The sequence below is a fragment of the Pteropus medius genome, unplaced genomic scaffold (assembly GCF_902729225.1).
Source record: "Pteropus medius unplaced genomic scaffold, Ma_sr-lr_union100, whole genome shotgun sequence".
In the NCBI taxonomy this organism is placed as follows: Eukaryota; Metazoa; Chordata; class Mammalia; order Chiroptera; family Pteropodidae; genus Pteropus; species Pteropus medius.
In genome coordinates this window covers 12,083,434-12,099,600 of record NW_024350325.1, presented here as the reverse complement: position 1 = coordinate 12,099,600, position 16,167 = coordinate 12,083,434, and the positions used below count along the sequence as shown (strand labels likewise).

The 16,167-nt window shown below is 34.3% G+C and overlaps 1 protein-coding gene across 3 annotated transcripts in view; it reads left to right on the top strand.

Annotated features, from left to right (window-relative positions):
• LRRC63 (leucine rich repeat containing 63) overlaps window positions 1-16,167 on the top strand; it is a 63,907-nt gene that overhangs the window by 29,067 nt on the left and 18,673 nt on the right. For all 3 annotated transcript variants that reach the window (XM_039839466.1, XM_039839464.1, XM_039839465.1), the window contains exon 6: window positions 2,963-3,061. In XM_039839466.1, coding sequence (XP_039695400.1) covers window positions 2,963-3,061 — 99 coding nt within the window. The remainder of the gene's footprint in view (window positions 1-2,962; window positions 3,062-16,167) is intronic.

The following is a 16,167-nucleotide window of genomic DNA, read 5'->3' as shown; positions in this document are numbered from 1 at the left end:
TATCTTGTTGCATGTCTTTTTATTTTTGATTGCATAGTAGATGTTGTGTAAAGATACTTTGAGGCCCTGGATTATGTTACCTTCTTCTGGAGAATTTTTATTGTTGCTTCTGTCTGGCAGAGAAGCTAGGGGACATTCACCTTAATTTGATCAGAGAATAAGCTGGTTTAATGCTGGACTTCTGCCTTTGTAGAACTTCCCTGTTAATATTTTCTGCTGTAGCCTTTTAGCTGCCTCATACCAAATCTGTAGACCCTCCGCCTTGGTCAGCCCTGAATTCTCATTATTGTCTCCCTGGCCCTATGAGACTGGTTATAGTTCTACGCAGCTTCTTGGCCACAGCTTTGGATTAAGCAAATGACTTTTGGAGAAAAATAGTATTGAGTGTTGTGTTTTATCACTGTGAGAGTCTCTTTTCTCTGAAATTTTGGCTAGCTATCTTGGTAATTACTCCAAGCCTTGTTGTATTGTTTGTTTTTCTTTTTGGTTTTAGTGGGAGAGTTGGTTTGAAACAAGGTCAGTGACCATTAGTAGAAGTGAAAAAAATCAAATTATCTGGTTTTGAAGTAAATTACTTTAAATGAAAGGTTGGCAAGCTTTTTCTGCAAAGGGATAGATAATAAAATTTTAGACTTTGAGGGCTGCATGTTCTCTGTCACAACTACTCAACTGTGTTGTATAGTGTAAGAATAGCCATATTTAATACCTAAACTTATGAGCATGGCTGTATTTCAAAAAACTTTATGGAGAAAAACAAGTCGCAGACTGTAGTTTGCTAATCCCTTCTTTAAATGGATGAAGAACATAACTTTTTAAAAGTTGAGAGGATCTAAGAAAAAAAAATTATTTCCACAGCCATTGTTACTATTTTTAAAAATATTTGACTCCAGAGTAGGATCCTGAGCTCTGTAGGATGATATAAAGGAATGAAAATTTGTCATTCCTAGTCGATCTCAGAGGCTTATTAAAGAAACCAATTTTGTATAAACAAAAATTTATACAAAATAATTACTGATTAATATAATACAGACTCAGTGCATAAGTGCTTAAAGACTGCTTGAGCAATTTAAGAGATTGAGAAAAACTCCACATTATTAGTATTACTTAGGTCTTCACTTATCCCTTCCATGATTACCTCAGCAAACAGATTTTACGATGGAATGGTAAAAGAGAGATCCCAGGGTACCTGTGTTGGGCAGGCCTTATGGCATAGCCACAGTAGGTCCCTGAGATTCTATGAAACAAGGTGAAGGTACTGGATATGCATTTATTTTGCCGATATTTATTAAGAACCCACTATGTACCACTGATAGAACTATGTATCTTACTATGTATCAGTGTGCAAAACAGAAAAATGGCTATTTCATGGAGCTTATGCATTTTAGCAGGGTGAGGCCATATATACATATATTTATAAAGAATCTATCCTATGATAATGAGCTATGAAAAAATAAAGCAAGTGGAGAATCAGGAAGGCACTAGTGGAACAATGGTTTGAGAGATTGCTATTTAGGATAGGTTGGTCGGGAAAGGCCTCTCTGGTCAAAAGACGTAGCAGCTGACTCTAAGCAGGTTGCCAAATGTAGTGGGAAGGTAATTCATGGCAATAGATGAAGGAAGAACTTTGCAGGCAGAAGGAAATGTGAAGGCATTAGTTATGTGAGCATAGTAATGAATAGAGATTGTAATAGACACATTTCTGCTACATAATTTAGTGTACCACTAGCTCTGCAGAGAAGAGAAAAATGTTTAATAACAGAAGGAAAGAACATCTACTTTTGTCTACTGCTAACATATAGACATTTAAAAAATATTAATACTTTATTAAAAGGTTAGTCTTGAAACCAGTACTGTCAGTTACAAGATTCTTGAGCCATGAACCTTTTTATCTTATGTAGTACATACCATAACCTAATGCAGTGACAGCAACACTTCCTTTCACTGCAAGCTGAAGTGATCCTCCATAATTAGAGTTCCTTGATTCATTCAGTGAGCTAATCCACCAGTGATTCTATGATCCTTAAGAAACAGATGTGCCCACTATCCTGGAGCATTAAAGATTCAAGGGGCATCAGTCATATTTTAGTCAATTCAGTCTGCTGTGACAACATGCCATAGATTGAGTGGCTTAAACAACATTTATTTATCACAGTTCTGGCAGTGAGAAAGTTTAAGATTGAGATGTCAGCTGATTTGGGTCCTAGTGATAGTTCTTTTGTTCACAACTCTCTTCTTGTTGTATTTGCATATGGCAGAGAGAGAGAGAGAGAGAGAGAGCGAGAGAGAGAGCGCGAGCGCTCTGGTCCCTCCTCTTCTTATGAAGGCACTAACTTCTTCATCAGGGCTCCACTCTTAAGACCACATTTTATCATAATTACTTCCCAAAGGCCTCACTTCCAAGAGCCATCACAATGGGATTAGGGTTTCAAAGTACGAATTTTGGAGGTCACATTTAGTCCATAACAAGTTTTCCTCTTTCAGAAATGGGTATATTTAAGCTAGAAGTTTTAGATAGATATCAGGTTAATAGAAAGATAACAGAGATAGAAGTAGAGACATTAAAAAACCCAGGGGGTAAAAAGATATAGAAGTAGAGACATTAAAAAACCCATAATTAAATATAAAATATATTTAATTATATATATTTCAGCATGTAGTAGATACTCAATAAAATGTTTGCTTGTTATTAATTGAAATAATGCCTGTCACACATATATCACTATATTTATTACATACATAAGTACTTAGTAGTGTTTCTATTTTATTTCTATCCTTTATATATTTAAGAAATTATCATGATAGACTAAAATAAATTAATGGAAGATGAAGATAGGCTTATTAGTACATTGACAAAAAACAAACATTATCGCTCAGAATATGTGCTATTTTTTTTTCACTCTTGTATAAAATATTTTCTGCATTGTTAGTGATTAACCTCTTATCTCTTGTCACTTTCTTTTAGGGCTTTTTTATCATGAATTGTCCAGACTTAACACCTTTGGCTTTTCAATTGATATATCTTAACTTATCATTTAATGATATCAGTTCCTTTCCCACAGAGGTAAGTTCATTCTTATTATTATATATAGGAATAATTTCTTATTATGAATAATAATTATAACAAAAATAGATGCATGATATGCTTGAGTTACTATAAAGTAAATATAAATAAGCCCAAAAGGCTTATTTTCAGAAATGACAAAAGTATCATACATATTTCTTAGAATGTCCTATGACATAATACTCAAAGATCGTGCTATAGTCAGGCTCTCAAATATGTCCTCATAATTGTACAATGTTTATAAAATTATTTATTCTTCTAACTGAATAAAACCTAAAATAAACCTTATCTATGTGTTAATCAGACGTTTTAAAAACAAAGTTTAGTGACTAGGTAATATGATGCTGTAACAGGTTTTAATTATTATAGGTTAAAATAGGATATTCTGCATAATAAAGCATATCAGATAATCAGGCTTGGAATGAGCTAATTCAGAGTCATTTTAAATAAATGAGTCATTACGAGTACTTAGGATAGATTATGTTGTCAGTGTCTTTAGTCATTTCTTCATTGGTCATTGGGTAATTGGTTGTTTTGTGAATTGACTTCCTGAATGTTGAATTTTAGTGAATTGCTTTTTAGTAAATTGACTTACTTTCTATTTTAAACATATAATATTGAAAACATATCTTACATAATTTCTCTATAGTATTATGTTTTTATTTTCACTAGAAGAGTTACTTTTTATTTTCTAAAATATAACAACAGTTTTATCAATTTGACTAAGACAAATTGACAAGAATTCCAAAGGAATATAGATATCTTAGTTCTTCATGTTAATTTTAACTTTCTTCTAAATAGTTGTGATGAGGGTGTATATCTCCAAACATACCCTATCCACTAAAAAAGAATATATAAAGCAATTGCTGATAAGGGAGATCTTCAGATATAAAATTTTAAGTGCCCATTTTATTAAAGTGATAGAAATCAATAAAAATTGTCACTAAAATGTATATCTGTGTTGTATAGCTATAGATAAAATATTCCAACAAAGATAGTAATGTCCAGGCTTGGAAAGGCTGTACTGTGGGTAGGCTAATGATGCCTAGTTATCAATATAATGTAAATAAAATCAATAGAGGATCAGAGGTTGGCATAAGTGTGGTGATCAGAATTATTACAAGTTTCACGAAAACTCAAGATGATAGATTCAGGCAGAGGAGAATCTACTAAAATAGTTTATGACAGGAAAAGTTAGAAGCAAAAATGGTAAATAAAAAGGTTAATATAAAAACTCTGTAAATACATATTTTGGTCTTCTTTCTCTCAGCTTCTTTAAAAGACATAAATTGTATATAGTATTAATTATAATAATGTATTGTTAGGTCTGTAACATATATGGATGTAATACATATAACAATTATAGAGCAAAAAAAAGAAGAAGGAATAGAGGCATTTAGGTACATTTTTATATCTCACTGGAATTAAGTTAGTGTAAATATGAAGAAAATTCTTATAAATTAAGATATATATTACAACCCCTAAAGCAATCACTTAAGAAATTAATTTAAGAGAATATAGTGAAAAATTATTAAATTTAAATACTATACTAGCAAATATTCAGTTGATGCAAAAGAATGCAATAAAGGAGCAAATAAGACATAAGACATATAGAAAACTATATGTCTTATATGTAAAATGGAGGTGTAAATCCAACTTTGTCAATAATAACAATAAATATGAACACATCAAACAACCCAAAGACACAGATTGTCAGACTTAATATAAAAACAAGCCCCAATGATATGCTGTCTATAGAAGATACACTTAAGATAAAAAAATATAAAGAGGTCAAAGTTAATAGTATAAAAATACATATAATGCAAACAGCAACCATAAGAAAACTAGAGTGACTAGACTAATATCAGACAAAATAAATGTTAATACAGAAAGGTTACTACAGCTAAAGAGGGACATTTTGCAAAATTATCATGATAATATAACATATATATGTATATATCCTCAAGTATATGAAGCAAAAACTGAATGAATTAAAGGAAGAAATAGAAGATTCAGTACTAATAGTTGTGTACTTCAATACCCCCAATACAATAATGCATAGAACAATAAAGCAGAAAATCAAGAGAGAAATGGAAGACTTGAAAAACACTATAAAACACATACACTTAACAGACGTCCATGGGAAACTCCAACAAATAGCACAAGAATACATAATTCTCAAATTCACATAAAGCATTTTCCAGGACAGAACGTATGTTAGGCCACAAAATAAGTCCCAATATATCTAAAAGAAATGAAAATCACAGAAATATGTTTGGCTATAGTGGAATATAATTAAAAATCAATAACTGAAAGAAATTTGAAAATGTATGGAAATTAAGCCACACACTTAAATAACCGATAATTCAATAAAGAAATCAGGACAAATTAGAAAATACTCTGAGATGAATAAAAATCAAAAGATAACATTCCAAAATTTATGAGATACATCTATACCAGTTTCCAGAAGGAAATTTATAGCTATAAATGCCTACATTAAAAAAGAAAAATAGAGTGACATCAGAAGCATGATGGAGTGAGAGACATTCCCCGATCTCTCTCCTTGAAGCAACAATAAGCTGAACATCTAAAACTCAACAAAAAAAACCCAAACTGCACACCCTCACATCTGAGTGTGGGACCCGCGCATAAGAGGTACCACAGGTCAGAACCCTGGGAGTTAGTCATCAGACTGGGAGAGACAAACAAGCCTCTCACAGCCTTAGCTCCATGAAAGGGGGAAAGAGGGGTGAGTTCCCCGAACAGCCCTTCCTGACAGAGCAGTGAGCTCTATGCAGTCAAATGGTCACTATTTAGGGATGACATGATTCTCCATATAGAAAAACCTAAAGAAATTTGTTAAAGAAATAGAACGAAAAAATTATCAGATTAGTATGGAAGCACAAAAGACCTCGAACTACCTAATCCATCCTGAGAAAAAGTAATGGGGCTGGAGGCATCACTCTGCTCAACTTCAAATTATACTAGAAAGTGGCAGTAATCAAAACGGCATGATATTGGCAGAAAAACAGACACATGTACCAGTAGAACAGAATCGAGAGTCCAGAAATAAACTCATATTGATATGGGCAAGTAATTTTTGACAAAAAAGCCAAAAACATACAATGGAGAAAGAAGGAAAGCCTCTTCAATAAATGATGCTGGGAAAACTGGAAAGCCATCTGCAAAAGAATGAAACTAGACTGTCGTCTATCACCACACACCAAAATTAACTCAAAATGGATTAAGGTACCTGAATATAAGATCTGAAACAATAAAATGCATAGAAGAAAACATAGGAACTAAACTCAAAGACCTTGGACTTGAAGAGGATTTTATGAATCTGATCTCAAAGGCAAAGGAAATAAAAGTGAAAATAAATGAATGAGTCTGCATCAAACTGAAAAAGTTCTGCACAGCAAAAGAAACCGTCAACAAGGTAAAGAGACAACCATCCGAATGGGAAAATATATTTGCAAGCAACACTTCTGATAAGGGCCTAATATCTAAAAACAAAACAAAACAAAACAAAACAAAACACCAAATTGCTCATACAACTCAATAACAACAGAAAAACAAATGATCCAATCAAAAATGGACAGAGGACCTGAACAGACACTTCTCCCTGGAGGACATACAAATGGCCAACAAACATATGAAAAGATGCTCAACATCACTAGCTATTAGGGAAATGCCAATTAAAACCACAATGAGATACCTCCTCACACCTGTTAGAATAGCTGTAATCAACAGGACAAGTCATAACAAATGTTGGAGAGGATGCAAAGAAAAAGAAACTCTCATACGCTGCTGGTGGGACTGAAAATTGGTACAGCCGCTATGGAAAACAGTATGGAGGTTCCTCAAATAACTAAGAATTGACCTACCATATGATCCAGCAATTCTTCTACTGGGTATTTACCCCAAAGACTTGAAAACCCATATCTGAAAAGATATTTGCCCATCGATGTTCATAGAAGCATTATTCACTGTGGCCAGGACATGGCAGCAACCGAGATGTCCTACAATAGATGATTAGGTAAAGGAGCTGTGGTACATATATATAATGGAATAATACTCAGCCATAAGAAGAGATGAAATGTTGCCATTTGTGACAACATGGATGGACCTCGAGATAATCATGCTAAGCAAAATAAGCAGACAGAAAAAGTTGAAAATCACATCATATCACTTATACATATGTGGAATATAAACCTAAAAGCAATAAACATACAGGACAAACAAACAGAGACTTATGGACATGGACAATAGACTAGTGGTTACCAGAGGGCAGGGGGAAGGAGGGAGATAGATGGAGTAAAAGGGGTCAAATATGTGGTGACACAAAGAAATATAACTATGGGAGGTGAACACACAATGTAAATATTATATATATATATTATATATATATATACATATATATATATAATATATATATATATATATAACACATGCCTTACTGTTAAAATGTACAGCTGAAACTTACTGGATTTCGTTAACCAATGTCACTAAAAAAAAAAAAAAAACCTTGAAAAAAAGAGCTTTGAAAAATGTAAAACAATGTTACTCTTCCCATTTTTCTTTGTTTTGAAATATAGTTACTTTTTATTAAAATATGTTATTGTGGGGGGAAAAGAAAAGAAAAATAGGCTTCCAGTCAAAGTGGCAGACTAGGTAAATGCTGTTCTCGCCTCATCCCATGACCACCTAAAAATTACAACCAAACTACAGAGCAACTAATATTGAGAATCACTTGAAGTCTAGCCAAACAGAAATTCTATGACTAAGGATATGTAGAAGAAGCCATGTGGAAATTGTAGGAGGGAGTAGAGAGATGGAATGGGCTAGTCCCACACCCATATGTGGAAATTCAAAATTGAGAGGGATATCTCAGCTGTGAGGATCCTCCCTGAGGAGTGAGGAGTCCTAGCCCCATGCTAGAATCCCAGCCCAGTGTTTTAGTGCCAGGAAGAGAAATCACCATAACTCCTGGCAGATTGTAGCTAAGTGAGACAGAAGGTGGCTAGAGTCACGGGCATTCCTCTTAAAGGGTCCATACATGGATTTACTTGCTGACAGACTCAGATATCCAGCACTAGGATAGCAGATTGAAAGGCACCAGGTACATATGGAGAAGAACTGAATGGTCTGGCTTTGGGGCAAGGCCTGGAAGAACAGCTTTCTCCCAGACAGTAGTGCTGGCAGAAACCATGTTCCTTTGTCAAGCCCTCCACTCACTCAGCATGCAGATGTAAGCAGGCGCCAAAACTGAGTCTCCATCAACCTAGCAAATATCTTTCATTCTACCCTGGTGACTCTCTGAGACCCTGCCCCAACCAGCTTGCAGGCCCACCTAAACCACTTCCAGTGGCTTTTCCTACAAATGGCCTGTCTTGGCTCACACTGCAGACTTCCCTAAAATCTTTCAAGGATTCAGAAGCCCCAAATAAGCAGCATCTGACCTTGGCATGCCCTGTACTTCTTGCTAAGCAGCCCCAAGGCCAGCACTAGTGGCAGCTAGTCTCATTTTGCAGCTTAGATCTTTCAGGAACATTCAAGCCTAGCACAAGTGGCAATCATTTGCAGATCACTTTGTAGCTCATACTAAGTGACCCCAGGCAAAACACAGGCAGCAACTGACCTTGGCCTGCACCAGAGCCCCCCCAAAAGGCCTCAGAACCAACATCCCCATGGCCAGCTTTAGACCATAACAGAGCACCACCCAGCCTCCTCCACAAATGACAAGCCCAAAGGGCGCATTTGGCAACTACCAGAGCCCTGCTAAATTGAATCTTACTCCATAGGGTCAGCCACTGCACAATAGCTCCTCCATTGTTGTCTAGGCCAGTCCTCACAACCAATCAGCCTGAGGATCAATTCCTCCGACTGATGTGCAATCACCAATCAAGGTTCAACTACAGCAGGAAGGCACACACAACACACACAAGGGACACAAGAGGAAGACCCAGCTTAGGTGATGAGGAAGACTGAGTCAGTGGGCCTCACAACACCTATTACACAAGGCCACTCACCAAGACTGAGAGACATAGAAGCCCTACCTAATAGAGGAACAAATATAGGGAAGCAGCCAAAATGGGGAGAGAAAGAAACGTGTCCCAAATGAAAAATCAGAACAAAGCTTTAGAAAAAAAAATAAACAAAATGGAGACAAGCAATTTACCAGATACAGAGTGAAAAACATTGGTTATAAGGATGCTCAATGATCTCAGAACTTCAGCAAGAGGTAGGAATTATAGAAAACATGAAAAACAATAGGTCGAAATGAAGAATATGATAACTGAAATGAAGACTACATTAGAAAGAATCAACAGTAGATTAGATGACGCAGAGGATCAAATCAGCAATTTGGAAGATAAGGTAGTAGAAAACACCCAATATGAGGAGCACAACAAAAAAAAATCCCCACGAAATGAAGATAGGTTAAGAGGCCTCTGGGATAACATCAAGCATACCAACATTTGGATCCTAGGGGTACCAGAAAGAGAAGAGAGAGCAAGGAATTGAAAATCTATTTGAAGAAATCATGATGGAAAACTTTCCTAACTTGGCAAAGGAAATAGACATATAAGCGCAGGAAGCACAGAGAGTCGAGTCTCAAACAAGTTGATCCCCGAGAGGCCCACACCAAGACACATCATAATTAGAATGCCAAGGTTGAAGACAAATAGAGAATCTTGAAAGCAATAAGAGAAAAGCAGTTCGTTACCTACAAGGGAGCTCCCATAAGACTGTCAGCTGATTTCTCAACAGAAACTTTGCAGGCCAGAAGGGATTGGCAGGAAATATTCAAAGTGATGAAAAGCAAGGACCTACAGCCAAGATTACTCTACTTAGCAAGGCTATCATTTAGAATTGAAGGACAGATAAAAAGCTTCCCAGACAAGGAACTATAAGGGAATTCACCACCACCAAACAAGTATTACAAGAAATGTTAGGAGGAGGAGGGGCAGGGAGAAGAGGGGGTAGGAGGAGAAGAAAAAAAAATATCAAAAATATGAATAATAAAATGGCAATAACTGCACATCTATCAACAGTTAATTTAAATATAAATAAATGCCCCAATCAAAAGACATAGGATAGCTGAATGGGTAAGAAAAGAAGACTCTTACATATGCTGCCTACAGGAGACTCACTTCATATCGAAAGATGTATACATACTGAAAGTAAAGGGATGATAAAAGATAATTCATGAAAATGAAAATGAACAAACAAAAAAAGAAGCTGAAGTAGCAATACTTTACCAGATAAAATGACTTTAAACCAAAGTCTATAACAAAAGACAAAGAAAGACCTAATAATTCTACTTCTGGATATTTATTCAAAGAAACCCAAAACAGTAATTTGAAAAAACATATGCACGTATATGTTCATTGCAATATAATAGCCAAGATGTGAAGAAAACATGTGTTCATTAACAGATGAACGGGTAAGGAAGAAGTGATGCACCTATACTATGGAACATTACTCAGCCATAAAGAATGAAATTTTTCCATATGCAACAACATGGATGGACCTAGAGGGTATTGTGCTGAGTAAAATAAGTAAGACATAGAAAGACAAATACTATGTGATTTTACTTATATGTGAAATCTAAAAAAGAAAATAAACAACATAGAAACAAACTCATAGCTACAGAGAACATTTTGATGGGAGATGGGGTTGGAGGGATGGGTGAATGGGGGAAGGGATTAAGAAGTACAAATTGGTAGTTACAAAATTGTCATAAGGATGTAAAGTATAGCATAAGGAAAATAGTCAATTATATTATAATAACTTTATATAGTGTCAGTTGGGTACAAGATTTATTGGGGTGATAACTTCATAAATTATATAAATATCTAATCACTATTTGCATACCTGAATCTGATATAAAGTTGTATGTCAATTATAATTGAAAAATAAAAAGAATATTAAAAAAGAAAAAATAATAACCTTCTATCTTAAGCCACTATATATATACAAACTAAACCTAAAAAAAAGAATAAGGAGAGTATAATAAAAATTAGTGCAGACAGTGGATTAGTGGTTAACACAGGGAATGGGCAAGTGAGAGGTAGATAGAGGCAAAAGAGGTCAAATATTTGGTGATGGAAAGATGTCTAACTTTGAGTAGTGAATGCACAATGCAATATATATGCAAGAAACTGTTGAATTGTACACTTGAAACTTTTTCAATTTTATTAATCAGTGTCACCCCAATAATTTTTAATAAAAAGAATTAGTACGGAAATTAATGAAATTAATAATAGAAAAACAATAGAGAAAAATCAACAAAACTAAGAGTTGATACTTTGACAAGATCAACAAAATTGACTAACCTTACATAGACTGACAAAGAAAAAAGAAGACCCAAGTTACTAAAATTAAGAGTGAAGGAGGGGACATTACTACCAAACCTTACAGAAATAAAAAAAAAGATTTTAAGGGAATACACATATACCAATCAACTAGATAACTTTGATGAAATGGACACATACCTAGCAAGACACAAGAATGAACTTAAGAAGAGATAGTAAATCTGAATGACTCTATAAAAAGGAGAGTTCAATAGTAATTTTAAAACTTTCCATAAAGGAAAGTCCAGGATCGACTTCATTGGTGAATTCTACCAAACATCTTAAAAAGAATTAACATCAATTCTTTATAAACTCTTCAAAAAATAGAAGAGAAGGGAAAACTTTCCAATTCAAACTATTAAACCAGTAATACCCTGATACCAAAACTAGACAAAGATATGGAAAGAGAAGCAAACTACAAAACAATATCTTTTATGAATATAGATGTAAAAATCCTGAACAAAATGCTAGCAATCCAACATATGAAGAGGATTTTACACTATGACCAAGTGATACTTATCCCAGGAATGCAAGTTTGGATAAATATATAAAAATGAGTCAATGTGAAATACCAGTTTAATATAGTAAAGGAGGGCAAAACTATACAATTATCTAAACAAAGACAGAAAACAAAACATTTTTCAAAATCCAACATCCTTTCATGACAAAAACACTCAACATTTAGGAATAGAAGAGGATGGGGGATGTCATCAACTTGATAAAGGGCATCTACAATAAACCTGCAGCTTATATCAGACTTAATAGTGAATGACTCAAAGTTTTTTCCTCCTAAGATCAGGAACCAGACGAAGGTGTCTACTCTTGCCATTTTGTATTCAACATTATGCTGAACTTTCTAGCCAAGGCAAGAAAAAGAAATAATAGGCATCCAGATTTAAAAAGGAAGAAGTTGACTATCTCTAGTTGTAGATGATATAGCCCTATATATAGAAATCCGAAGGAATTTACTAAAAAAAAAAAGAGAGAAGTAATGAATGAGTTCATCAAGGTTGTAATGTACAAAATCAATATACAAAAATTAATCGTATTTCTACATAATAGCAACAAACAATCCTTACAATAAAACTAAGAAAGGAATTTTATTTACATAAAAAAAGAATAAAATATTTAGGAGTGAGTTTAACAAAAGTGGAAACATACTGTGAAAACTACAGGATATTGTTATAAGAAATTAAAGGAGACATACTTAGATGGCAAAACATCCCATGTTCATGGATCTGAAGACTTATTGTTAAGATGGCAATACTCCCTAATTGATCTATAGATTCACTTCAATCTTTACGAAAATTACAACTTGCCTTTTTGGAGAATTTGAGAAGCTGAACCTAGAGTTCTTATGGAAATGCAAGAGACTCCAAATAGCCAAAACAATCTTGAAAAGAAAAAACAAATTTGGAGGACTTAAGTTCTGATTGCAAGAATGAGCATGTGCTATCCACCAATTTTAGATCTTTATGATGATTAAGTGGTTTAATTTAATGTTAAGGAGAGCTAATGTAAGACCTTATGTAAGATCAGAGAGGCAGAAACATATTAATCAAGTGAGAATCATAGATTTGTTCGTTTGTTCGTTTGTTTGTTTTTAAATTGAAGAAATTATTTAAATATTTTTCCCCATCAACCTTCCTTATCCCCATTCCCGCTTCCCTCTGGTAACCACTAGATCATTGTCCATGTCCATGAATCTCTGTTTGTTTACCCTGTTCATTTGTTACTCTTAGGTTTATATCCCACATATAAGTGATTTTCAACTTTTTCTGTCTGGCTTCTTTCGCTTAGTATGATTATTTCAAGGTTGTCGCATGTTGTCGCAAATGGCAGTATTTCATCTCTTCTTATGGCTGAGTAATATTTCAGTGTATATTTGTACCACAGCTTCTCTAGCCAATCATTTATCGTAGGACATTTCTGTTGTTTCCATGTCCTGTCCACTGTGAATAATGCTGTTATGAACATCAGTGTGCAAATATCTTTTTGAATATGGATTTTCAAGTCTTTAGGGTAAATACCAAGTAGAGGGATTGCTGGATCATATGGTAGCTCAATTCTTATTTTTTTGAAGAATCTCCATACTGTTTTCTATAGTGGCTGTACCAATTTGCAGTCACACCAGCAGCGTATGAGGGTTTCTATTTGTCTGCATACTCTCCAACGTTTGTTATGACTTGTCCTGTTGACTATAGCTATTCCAACGGGTGTGAGATGGTATCTCATTGTGGTTTTAATTGGCATTTCCCTAATAGCTAGCAATGTTGAGTATCTTTTCGTATATTTGTTGGCCATTTGTATGTCCTCCAGGGAGAAGTGGCTGTTCAGGTCCTCTGTCCATTTTTGATTGGATCATTTGTTCTTCTGTTGTTATTGAGTTGTATGAGTTCTTTGCGTATTTTGGATATTAGGCACTTATCGGAGGGATTGCTTGCAAATATATTTTCCCATTTGGATGGTTGTCTCTTTACCTTGTTATGGTTTCTCTGGCTGAGCAGAAGCTTTTTAGGTTGATGTAGTCACATTTATTTATTTTAGCTTTTACTTCCTTTGCCTTTGAGATCTAATTCATAAAATCCTCTTTAAGTCCAAGGTCCTTGAGTTTAGTTCCTATGTTTTCTTCTATGCATTTTATTGCTTCAGGTCCTATATTCAGGTCCTTAATCCATTTTGAGTTAATTTTGGTGTGTGGTGATAGACAACAGTCTAGTTTCATTCTTTTGTAGGTGGCTTTCCAGTTTTCCCAGCACCATTTATTGAAGAGGCTTTCTTTCTCCATTGTATGTTTTTGGCTTTTTTGTCGAAAATTACTTGCCGATATTAATACAGTTTACTTCTGGACTTTCAATTCTGTTCTACCGGTACATGTGTCTGTTTTGATTACTGCCGCTTTATAGTATAATTTGAAGTTGAGCAGTGATGCCTCCAGCTTCATTCCTTATTCTCAGGGTGGCTTTGGCAATTTGGAGTCTTTTGTGCTTCCATACAAATCTGATAATTTTTTGTTCCAATTCTTTAAAAAACGCTAATCAGATTTTGATGGGGATTGTTTAAATCTTTATAACTCTTTAGGTAATAAGGTCATTTTAGCTATGTTGATTCTTTCAATCTAAGAACATGGAATATCTTTCCATTTCTTTTTATCTTCTTCAATTTCTTTTAATAGAGTCTAATATTTTTCATTATATAAGTCCTTCACGTGTTTCATTAGATTTATTTCTAGGTATTTTATTCTTTCATTGCAATTGCAAACGGATGTTTTTTTCCACTTCTTTTCCTGACATTTCATTATTAGAGTATAGGAACGTTATGGATTTTGAACGTAGATTTTGTATCCAGAGACTTTGCTGTATTTTCTTGTTGTTTCTAGTAGTGTTCTTGTGCAGTCTTTAGGGTTTTCTGTATAGAGAATCATGTCATCTGCAAATAGTGACAGTTTGACTTCTTCATTTCCTATTTAGATTCATTTTATATCTTTCTCTTGTCTAATTGCACTCGCTAGGACTTCCAATGTTATATTGAATAATAGTGGCGATAGTGGACAGCCTTGCCTTGTTCCTGATCTTAGAGGAAAGGTTTTTAGTTTTTCACCATTAAGCATAATGTTGGCTGAGTACTTGTCATATGTGGCCTTTAATATGTTAAAATATTTTCCTTCTATACAGATTTTGTTAAGTGTTTTGATCATAAATGTGTGCTGTATCTTATTGAAGGCTTTCTCTGCATCTATTGATATAATCATATGATTCTTAATTTTTAATTTGTTTATGTGGTATATTGATTTAATCGATTTGCGTATGTCAAACCATCCCTGTGCCTCTGAGATGAAGCTCACTTGATTGTGGTGTATAATCTTTTTAGTATGTTGGTGTATTCAGTTTGCTAGTATCTCATTTAGGACTTTTGCATTTGTATTCATGAGAGATACTGGTCTGTAGTTTTCTTTTCCTGGGTTATCTTTACCAGGTTTTGGTATCAGGGTAATATTAGCCTCATAAAATGAGTTGGGAAGTATTGCCTCCTCTTTGATTTTTTGGAAGCGTATGAAGAGAATAGGTATTAAATCTTTCTTGAATGTTTGGTAGAACTCACTGGTGAAGTCATCTAGTCCTGGACTTTTACTTTTTGGTAGGTTTTCAATGATTGTTTCCATTTCCATACTGCTGATATGTGTATTTAGATTTTCCAGTTCTTCTTGATTTAGTCTAGCAAGTTTGTATTTTTCTAAGTACTGGTCCATTTCTTCTAGGTTATTAAATTCGGTGTATATATTTTTCCATAGTATTTTTGTATGATCCTTTGTATTTCTGCAGTGTCTGTCATAATTTCTCCTCTTTCATTTCTGATTTTGTTTGTGTCTTCTCTCTTTTTCTTTAGTGAGTCTAGGCAGGGGTTTGTCAATTTTATTAACTTTCTCAAAGAAGTAGCTCTTTGTTGTATTTATTTTTCCTATTGTTTTTGTTGTTGTTGTTTTTAATTTCATTTATTTTTGCTCTAATTTTATTTCTTTCATTCTGCTGACATTAGGCTTCACTTGTCCTTCCTTTTTTAGTTGTTTAAGATGAAGCGTTAGGTTGTTAATTTGGGCTTATTCTTGTTTTTGGAGGCAGGCCTGTAATGATATGAACTTTCTTCTTATGACCATTTTTGCCATGTCCCAAATGTTTTGATATGTTGTACTATTATTATCATTCATTTCTATGTATCTCTTGATCTTTTTTTTTTCCCTGACTCAGTTAT